Raw genomic sequence first — 10,642 nt, 5'->3', positions numbered from 1 at the left:
CATTTATAATAACTGCAAAAACAAAACTATATTCATAAATTGATTCTGTAACAAACTCGTGGCTGTTGTGTGACTGCACATTCAGCCTTTTGTCTGCGATTTTGTCGCGACTGTGATTTTTATACTGAGGAAAATTAATCCAATGTATCGCTTATTAATATATCCAAAATTCAGATGTGCAGTATGTGTTTTATTCTGTAAAGAAAACCATAAATGGCGCATCATAAGCACACACTGATGTGCCGACTATCATTTTTATATTTTCCTGCTTCACCACAGAAACTGATAATTTGAGCGGATTGAAATAATTGTTGCTTCATTTTGAAGCACTTATTCCCTAATAGGTCCATATTCTGTATTTTTAAAATGAAACTGTGTGAATTATTTTTTAATATACAGGTATGGGAGTGTTATAATTTTACAAACACTCTAACTGAAGCGACCTCTCAGGGGAAAACCCCAATACCGTGAAAGGATTAGTGTGGTCGACGTTTAATTGAGACGTATGTCAATGATAGTAATAATATTAATAATATTAATATTAATAATATTAATATTAATAATAATAATAATAATAATAAGAAGAAGAAGAAGAAGAAGAAGAATATAAAAAAGAAGAAGAGGGGGAAGTGGTGATATCCAGTGTTCGTGCCTGTATTTTCAATATTCCATTCAATATTTAATTTTCAATAGAAATTAACATATTAGGAAATATTAACCACATTAACCATCAATTCACTTATGTATTATTACTGTATTTATTTTTATTTGGACTGCAAGTAAAATGTGGTTATTGTATTTTATTAAGATTAAGATTGGCACTTCTTTTTTTTTTTTAACATTTTTTAAAAACTAAATTTAATAGAACAAAATCTGGTATTCCAGCTTCATACACATTTAATATAAATAAAAATGTAATGCTGATAGTGTTTTGTTAATGCAAAATGAGGAGCAGTGGTATCAATAATCAAGAAATCATATTTCAGATGCAGTTTTTTAAAAAAAAAAAAAAAAAAAAAAAAAAAAAGAATCCAGGAAGGCCACAGTTGAAAATAAAGCTATTTTATTGTCAATGCATTCAACGTGATTAGATAAACTATCAAGTAGTAAATTTCCGCAAAAGGAAGAAACACTGAAACTATTCCCCACTGACACAAAATATGACACTTTGTATTTCAAATAAAACAAATTATTTACACCGTAATGTATAGACTGCATCTTAAATCAATATTATTTAATATTACATGCACTCTGAAATATAGTCTGACATAATATCCCTAATTTGTGTCCATCCATATTCATCGTCGACATGAAAAAAACTTGCTGCGTTGTAAACCATGACATGTGACTACATTTGTATTTCTTCTCTATATTTGCATTTATATGATATAAAATACAACTTACTGTACATTTACACATATTTAAATCTTCCCTTATTCTCAAACTTTTAAGTGCTTCATAAATAGATCCATTTTTGAAGTCAAAACGCTTTTGCATACACCCAAAACATGACATTTTGTACAGGGGAGAAAACGTAAACAGACCGAAAAGGAATCAGAAGATCATAGTCCAAAGTGAAAACAAGTGCAAGGGGTGTTTTTGTATTTTTAAGTGGCCTATCTCCGGTTGGACTGCTTAAATCCAGGCAGGGTCACCGTCCCTCCTCGTTAGAAAAAAGTCCCTCCTGTGTTAGTCTTTAAAAGTCAGTTATGGGAGGTCATGTGACGTGACAGGTGATGCCGCTCCCGGAAGGACTCGTTGCAAATGGGGCACTTGAGTTTCTCCTCGCGCCGCCGCTTGACCAGAGGCTCCATGGAGTACTCCTTTTTGTGGTGGGATCGCATGTGGTAAACCAAGTCCGAGGTCATGCGGAAGGAGGCGTTACACTTGGCGCACCAGTTCTGCGCCGGCAGGCAGAGGGAGGTGAAGGAGGGCGGCAGGAGGGTGAGCGCCGAGGGCATCTGAAGCTGGATGGCCCCTGAGTTCTTGGGCCAGAAGGTGGTGGCGTAGACGAAAGGGTTCTGCTTGGCCATGCCGCCCGGCACGGGGCAGTTGGTGCCCAGTTCCGCGCCTTGTAGTTTGGCGGCAAGGTGGTCGGCCTGGTAGAGTCTGTTGGAGGAGATGGTGTCACCCACCGCTGGGTGGCAGTCCAGCAGTTTGGTCGGCATCACCAGCGGCGAGATCTGGGAGAAGGATGAGCGAGACGGCTGGCTGAAGGCGCTCTTCCTTTCTCCACCGCTGCCGCCTTGCTGGGTAACTGAGGTGAAGGCGCTGCCCATGGGTGAGGTTTGGGGCGGCTGGGTCTCTGACAGCACCTGCCTGATGTTGAGGTGCTTCTCGGGTGGATTGCTGCTGGGACGACCACCATCTTTGTTTTCAGAGTTGGAGCTCTGGAGGTTCTTGTTGCCGCTGTGGTGTTTGAGGTTCTGGGGAGACTTTTTGACTTCAGTGAAGGCGCTGCGCTTGCCTTGACCAAGTTCTGTGGAGCCCGGCGGGGAGAAGGACCTGTGGTTCTCCTCTAAGCCGTACGCCCCTCTGTAGTTCTGTGCAGACGTTGCAAGCTCGTCTTTAGACTTGGACTGTGGAAGGTTGGGCCCTCGGCACTCCCTGTCCTCTATTTCTGAGAACTTCCTCTTCCCCGAGCTCTCGCTGCAGATCTCAGCCTCCTTGTCGCTTGGCGGGCTGGTCCGGTTGTTCTCTAGATCCCTGGCCAGGTTATGAAAGTCTGTGGAGGGTTTGTTGCTGTCCTGAGGGCTGCCGAAGCCCTCAGAGCGGCCCAGCTTTGGGCTGGTCCTGGTCGGGGTGGTGTTTGGTCGCTCGGTGCTGCTGTCTTTGCTGGGCTCCTCGTCGGCCCCTGTGATGTTCTGCAATCTTTTGGTGCAACGGAACCGGAGATGGGCCAAGAATGGGAACTCAAACTGGAACCGCTGGTTGCAGTCTGGACAGGAGTGGTGGGACGAACCTGTAAAGAAGAGAGACGGAAATAAGTTCCATTGCCAGATGTTTCTTAAAATAAGGCAAGAATTATTAGATTTGTAAAATTTCATCAATCAAATTGGGATTAAGACACTAAAGTATGTAACTTTGTCCTTGAAGCACCGTCTACAACAGTGCAAGAGAATGCATTTCCAAAAAGTACAGATCTAAAAACGTATGTGACTGCGAAGTAAAATAAAGATCGTAGAGAACTATTAGTAATTTATTTTGGTGGTTGAAACAGGGACTTAACATAAGCTACGCCACAGTTCACTGTCAAGCGAGGATATGATTTCAGATGACTCACCTTTGCTCTTGGCGGGCGCTCTGCTGGAGCTGAGCAGCAGCAGGTCGATGAGGTCTTTGCCGTACCACACCAGCAGCTCCTCATCCTTCTCGATCCGGCGGAGCGAGCGGTACAGGAGCTGACCGTTCTTCACGTAGGCCTCCAGGTTCTGCTCCTCTTTGTCCCGGGCGGACTGGACCAGCCGCAGCCACATCAAGCCCTCTGAGGTGCTGTTGGCCGCCGAGGTGTCCACCTGAAAGAAACAAATTGAGTCAGTACCTCAGTGCAACAACTCAAATTAATTCTCTGCCCTAAAATCTTTTTTTTTTTTTTTAGTAAAATAAATAAAAGCACTTAACGTAAGAACATCTAATCTCACTCAGCCCCTTCACACCAAATATGTATTTCAATAAACAAGTCTCTTCATCTTAAAACAATCCACATGACACATTTTACTGTAATTATTGACAGTATGAGGCATTTATTAAAAAATGAATAGGTTTTCACAAGAGCAAAATTATCTCAAATGCATTGGCAGATTCTTCCTTTCTTGTAGAAATAATAAAAAAGAAAAATTTCTACAACTCAAAAATAATTAAATGACTTTTTAGGTGGGATTTTGTTGTAGTGTGGAGACAATGGCGTTTTTAAAATTTAAATAAGAGTGCAAAGATCTATGAAAATGGGTTTATAGTATTGCTGCACATGCATCGGAATATTTTCAAATATCAGCTTCTTGCTCCAGCTGTGCTATGAAGAACAGGACAAGGGCCTAAATCTGCAAATATATATATGTATATTTGCTGGAGCTGCACATCAGGACAAGCATAAATAAAAGAGGTTTATATAAAGGCCTCTTCAGATGCTTACTAGTAGAGTTTGTATTTGAAAATTAAATATAGTGGGCTAATTAAAAAAAAACAGACAAAATGCTGGCACTTGCATTAAATTAAAAATGATTAAAGAATTGAATAATGAATTCCCTGCTCACCCTGAAGATGTAAGGTGCTGTGCGCTTGTCGGTGGACTTCAGAGCTATGAAGGCGATGCTGTCGTACAGCGACGTGTGGCTCAGCACACAAGGCCCGAAAATGGCGTTTTCTGGGATGTCACACGTCGTGTAGACGCTGGTAAAGATGTCCGTCAGACACTGCTGGACCGCTTTGGCGTCCCCATCCCACACCAACTTCTGAGAGCTGGACTCCTCCATTTCACACTGCGGAGAGAAGACACGTCATGTGAGATCAGCTGGGAGAGAAACACTGAGAGCAGCCGGCTTAAAGCAAAAATATTAAGTCTGCTGCATTTAAAATAATTAATTTTGTCCCATTTCCTTTTAATTCTTTTTTCAAACGAAAATAAATATAAATAAATAAATCATAAATTTCAATCTAAACCTGCTGTAGCTGGATGTTCGGTGTGTTTTCCCTCCGCTGTCCCTGCTGATAGGAAATAAATCTCTTCCTAGACAGATTGGCTAAACCAGCTGTCAGGGCGTCGTTTGGGGGCCCGCTTCTTTCTCTGCTTTTTTTTTTTTTTTTTTTTTTGGCCCTGATTTCTAATTAATTCAAACCCCGTAATAAATTCGTGACGGCATCACCTTAAGCATCCTGATGATGATGATGATGATGATGATGTGCTCTCCCAAATGATGCTGTCACATAATATATAACATGAATAATAAAAATAGTCATAGCAGATCAGACATAAAAATAATAATCATCCAAATCAGAATATTATTATTTATAATATTATTGGTGTTGTTGTTTTTGCTATAATAATAAAATAATAATAATAATAATTATCTCGAATGTTTCCACATATTTGATATAAATATTAAAAACATTATAAATTATTTTAATATATAGTCTGCGTCCATTATTATAATAATATAATAAATGCATTAAAGTATTAGCATTGCTATTAACATTATTATTAATATCAGAATTAGTAGGCCTCTGCAGGCTGCAGCTATCTCAGCTCTAAGTGTTGTGATTGGCGGCATTCAAAACGAAAATAAAATCCCATAATATTTCTATAATATTCCTAAAGTGACTTGTGAAGTCTCAGGAGCGATTTACAGTTACCTTACCGTGCGTTTTATTACCGTATATTCTGTAATAGGAATATTCCTGTAATATTAGAGCTTCATAATTTTGCTGTGACGTGTTTATTTATCGAAAATGATATTATAGGATCACTACAGGATCTTTGTTCCTTGTGGGAAAAAATAAAGAATTAAAACCCCCTGTCTCTGTCTCTGTCTCTGTGTCTCAGTGGGAGCTGCTGAGCTCCGTGCATGTCCAATGGAGAGAGCATGTCCAATGGGTTTCAAGTGGACTGTCAAAGTCAGTGATTTCATGTCAGCCAACCTTTCTCTCCTTCCTACAAGCGGCAGCGTATGCCGCCTCATTACCATAATCCACCACCTTCCCCTCTGAGACTGTAATTAAAGCAGCACGACCAGTTAATTATTTCTTTTCTCCCTTTTCTAACCTCTGAGTGTGTGTTCACACGGCTGCGGCTTCTCCTCCCCTCCGCCGTTATATACAGCACCAAGTGTGCGCGGAGCCCTGCACCTGATACGCGCCTGTGCGGCCGCACATGAGGCTCAGTGGACACACGAGCATCACAAAAATAATACAATGAAAATAAATAAATGGCTTCCAGCTGCTTCTGCAATCGCAAAGAAAACCTATTTCCTATAAATTAATTCCCAGTTGTTGAAATAATCATATTCCAGTCTGCAGTGTGGGAAAATTAAAGCTGCACAAAATATTTCTAGCAGTGAAAATGACAATGTAATAATTCATAAATCTTTGCTGCTGCGTTTTGGGCCTGTAGCACGAGTTTTATGTGTCATTACAGTCACAGCGTGATTTATTTTGATGCTTAATTCTCCTATTGACACTTTATAGCAGGTGATAAATCATCACCAACCACTCAAACTTCACACTGGTGCAAAATGAAGTCAGCAATAATTAGAAAAATTAAATCAAATCCACACATGGGCTAAAAGTTAGTTTTGCGCAAAATGTGGAAGCAACGTGATATTTGCGCATCTAAACGATCCAGTTTAAATATGCAGATATTAACAACTACACTCATAACAATGATGACTACAGTGGGAACAGATGAGCTGTCTGTCTGTCCCTGATATCGGCTGTTTTGTGACTGCACGCGCAGAAAGAGCGAGGCTCCTCTCTGGTTTTGCGTCTCTGATTTTTCTCTCTGATGTGTTGAATTTAAAATAAGAGTGAATCTGGTTAAATAACCCGGGTTAGTTTTGTTAATCAGGCTCATTTGGATCGTTCATATCTTCCTAAGAGGCTCAAGAGCAACAGAAAGCTTCTCTGTGGAACATTTTGCGCACGGTGCAAATGGAGAGCCTTTCCAAAGTGTCTCAGCGCTGCGCTACGAGCCTGGAGAATTTGTTTCCGGTGCCATACAGAACCTCTTTATGCTCAGAGGAACAGAGAGCTTCATTAGGAGGAGGACCACATAAAATATTCGACACTATGTAAGTGAGGCTGAAATAAGAGATATAAAGCTGTCTGTTTGCGCATCCTGAAACTGGAGGAAAGCTGCCACCCTCCTATTCAGACCCGCTGCGGGTGGGGTAGGGGGCGAGCGGAGATGGGGGGTGTTTAACCCATCTGCTAAAGCCGTGCCAGGCTGAAAACTGTCCTAAATCAGCGCTGTGACTGAATTGCGGGTTTTGTCCGCGGCGCTGAAACATCTGCGGGTTCATTCTCTCCCTCTCTGTTTCTGCGCCGCTTTCAGCGCCTGCAGGACGTGTGGCTGCATGTGCCGCGCCAAACCAACCCAGACACGGTCCCCTTCTCCTCCCGCACTAAGAACTATCCAAACCACACACAGCTTTTGCATCTCACAAACCTACCTTTCCGTCGATGTGCAGGAACAATAATCCACAAACGAACTGCGCTGCGATGCTGCGAATCAAAACCTCCGTTTGCACCTCCCGGGGAATGAAAAAGCCCCGTGAAACAAGCAAGAGGGATGCGGTGACGGTGATGGAGGTGATGGAGATGGTGATGCGCTCCCGGTCTGCTCCGTAGTGTCAGTACATTTCCCCCCCGGTGTGGTGAAAGTGACAGTGCTGCTGCTGCTGCTGCTGCTGCTGTTGCAGAGACGCGCCGACTCAGGCAGAGAGCGGGCGGGGTGCACAGAGCTGGACGGAGACAGGGACACAGAGACAGAGACAGAGAGAGGCGTGCAGATGGGGCCCGATGCTCTGGCTGACTGGCACACCGACACACACTTTTTGTTTGCGGCACATAATCTACCCAATGAGGCGTGTCACTCTCCGTCTCCTCCCTTTAACTCTTCACTGGCCGACTGTCATTTGATGCGATTTATGGACGAGCAGAGGGATAAAGACCACCCCCCCAACCCCCCCAACCCCCTCCCATTATTATTGTAATTCTAATCACAATAGTTGGTGGCTGTATTAGAATAAAGTGGCAGTTAAGGAGGCGGATATTGATTAAAAAGTCAAAATTTTAACTGTAATTTCAGCTGAAAAAGAGGTAAAACATTTATTATTATTATTGATATTATTATCATAATTATTATTATTATTAAGCTTTATTTTAACCCCTCAAAAACAAATAAATAAATAATAAATATTGGGGGTGAGACTCCGGATGTATTTAAATATATGCTAATTAAACAGACTTCCTTTCTGGCTTCAGCCACACTCTGAAGTACTTTTTGGACTCGGACATTCCGAGCATGCAGCACCGGAGCACCGGAGCACCGTGCGCTCCCTCCGCCGCCTCCCCGCCGGGCCAGCAGGCTCTACACGCGGCCTCAGCGGCTCTGCAGCCCGGGTAGTCTCACCGCGGACCGTCGCCGCCGCCGCTGCCGCTGCTGCTGCTGTCTGTACTGTGTTGAGGCTCATTTAGGGGGCGCCAGTGTATAATTTGCATTGAGTGAAGGCTGGTATTTTGATGGAGAGGAGAGCTGAGGGTCAGGTGCAGCCCAGTGCTGATGTTGGGAGGGATTTTTTTCCAACTTCTTTTGGCCTAGCAAGGAGGCATTTCTGCACATAATTCTTACTGTAATACCTTACATAATTAAATGTATTTTAAGCTTTTCATTTTTAACTTCAATGCATGAAATTCAGACATGATTTTAAGACTTAGAGACGAGTTTAAAGAAAATATTTGATGATGTTGAGCCCCTATAGCTCCCTCACAGAGGTGATAACTGACTGAATGTGTTTTGAATCAAGCAGCCAGAAAAGAGTTGCTTGATTTTAATTAAACAATAAGTGCAGTAAATGCCTTTTTTAACAAAACATTAATACTCAGTTACACCATCTATATCCTGTCCCCAGTTTAAAAAAGTATAAGCATTAATGTCGTGTTCACGTTCCCACTTTAGTGCAGATTGAGCTGATCATTTCATAAAAGTGTAAAATTCTGTTCTGCCAGGCAAACCAAAGCACACAATAAATCACTTCCAAATCATATTTTCCAGTTATTATATTCATCTAACCACCACTCGTCAACATGTTGAACTTATTGTGTCAAGTGTGTTTTGCTCAGCTGAAAAACAATCTGTGATGCAAGCGCTGTTTCGCCACTATTTCGGACAAGTTTTGCAGTTTGGAGGCACAAAAGACACTTTAGTTGTTTAATTGTTTATTTTTTTAAAATGGCAACAGGCAGAGCAAGATGAGTTTTGATTTTTGTTGTGTCTTTGGTGGAGAAATCCAGTTTCCAGGCGGCACAGGAGCAGTAAAAGCAGTTTCCCTGGAACATCACTACTCTAAACTGCCCTAATTTTCATTTCTGCTGTGGATGACATTACACACATTAAGTGCAATAACAACATCTGCCTCTTATTGTTAATTATCATTTATTTATTCTTATTTCTTGGTGATGTGATGAAGGTGTTTTTCTGGGTTGTCACTGTTGTTCCTTTTAACTTTTAAATGTCATTGTACTGGTGCAATGACAATAAAGGACGTCTATTCTATTTTACTCAAACGATACCTCTTAATTTGATACATAACGTGATGTAATTCATGACCAGGGCCTGGGAGGTCAAAGGTCACGACAGCAGCTACATTAAAACAGACAGCGACCTGCTTCAGGGCGCCTCAGCGGGGGAGAAATGAAAGAAAGGGAAGAGTTGTGAGCCAAACTGCTGCCTTTCAAATGAAACAGCTGATGTGTTTCTTCTACCATCACTTGATCGTGGTCACTTAGCAGCAGCAGATGATCCTGGCGCTGAACTACAAGTCTTGAGAAGCAGGAAACATGAGGTGAGAGCAGTTGGGATGCTCACAGGGCATCAAACAAATCAATCCCTCCTCACTTCCCTCTGCTGACAGGTGAACACTGACACCAAGTGATGATACTCAAATGTTAAATTATTTCACAACCAAATGCTTTAAATCCCAAAAGATACAATATTTTAATTATTGTGTGTATTATATTTGGGTTCAGATTCAGTAATAGTTTTGAGACTCTGCTGAATTTTCTGTGTCCATTTCTTGAAACTTCTTCCCCTCTCATACTGTGTGCCAACAAAAAAAACAAGACATTTTCCAAATGCTTGGAGATCGCAGCAAAATTCGAGGTGGAGTGCAGATGAGCCGAAGCATCCTGTCCTGGACTGAGTGATCAGCAGAGCACCAAATATTTTTGGAGAAGGAATAAATTCACACGGAAGCACTCACAGTACAAAACCATGAGCGATAAGATATACTCGTCACAGCTTGCTTTGCTGAGAGCTGCGCGTTTCTGGCCTCGCACTGTGTGTTTGTGAAAAATCGTACACTCTCGCTTGTTTGAGATTTTCATCTAGTTTGCTGAAATCATTTTCATAAATGTGCCTGTGTGCCCACGTACACGCAAAATCAAGGGAGGTATAAGACGGTGAAATGAAAGGAATACTGGCTCCTGAGCCCTGAATATGAAAACTGCTAAAATTATGACACTGATGCAAAAATTCTGTTTTGAGTTTACTCATTTCAGATCATTTTCTTGATTACCTCCTGTATTTTAGTATTTTAGAAGCCCAATTTTTCCAGAAATAAATATTTATGCGACATGAAACACAAAAATGTGAGCAGCAGAAATACTTTTTTGACTCAGAGAAATTTTAAGGAATTATTTAAATTACAGTAAAATCAGATTTCATGTATCCCTCCTGATCATGGCTCTGTTGTGTCACATATTTATGTTAAATTCTAATAATGATAATAATTGTGATGCTCTGATCTTTTTAGATTTTGGATCATAGTTTAGGTTCTGCAATGAAATCTTGAGAAATAAGACAAGAAAATATAAACTGTGCAGTTTCAACAATAAAATACCTCGCATGCTATAAACGTAAAGACATGAA

At 41.4% G+C, this 10,642-nt stretch overlaps 1 protein-coding gene across 1 annotated transcript; it reads right to left on the bottom strand.

Moving 5' to 3' along the window:
• Window positions 1-1,046: 1,046 nt before the first annotated feature.
• On the bottom strand, window positions 1,047-7,574 carry prdm8b (PR domain containing 8b). The gene is made up of 4 exons (XM_033618750.2): window positions 7,164-7,574; window positions 4,254-4,478; window positions 3,284-3,515; window positions 1,047-2,962 (listed from the first exon to the last, which is right to left on the bottom strand). Exons 2-4 carry the CDS (start codon window positions 4,470-4,472, stop codon window positions 1,704-1,706), a joined length of 1,710 nt encoding a protein of 569 aa, XP_033474641.1. The 5' UTR covers window positions 4,473-4,478; window positions 7,164-7,574; the 3' UTR covers window positions 1,047-1,703.
• Between the last annotated feature and the right edge of the window lie 3,068 nt (window positions 7,575-10,642).

Source organism: Epinephelus lanceolatus, chromosome 9 (genome assembly GCF_041903045.1).
Source record: "Epinephelus lanceolatus isolate andai-2023 chromosome 9, ASM4190304v1, whole genome shotgun sequence".
Classification (NCBI taxonomy): domain Eukaryota; kingdom Metazoa; phylum Chordata; class Actinopteri; order Perciformes; family Serranidae; genus Epinephelus; species Epinephelus lanceolatus.
Note: the sequence above shows the minus strand (reverse complement) of the source record. Positions and strands in the feature narration are given on the sequence as shown.

What these genes read in the sequence shown, in the direction of transcription:
- prdm8b (XM_033618750.2), bottom strand. Translation starts at nt 4,472, where the DNA reads ATGGAGGAGTCCAGCTCTCAGAAGTTGGTGTGGGATGGGGACGCCAAA. An exon ending in CAGCACCTTACATCTTCAGG is followed by an intron (nt 3,516 to 4,253) that starts GTGAGCAGGGAA and finishes TGTTTCTTTCAG; the next exon opens with GTGGACACCTCGGCGGCCAA. An exon ending in AGCGCCCGCCAAGAGCAAAG is followed by an intron (nt 2,963 to 3,283) that starts GTGAGTCATCTG and finishes TCTTCTTTACAG; the next exon opens with GTTCGTCCCACCACTCCTGT.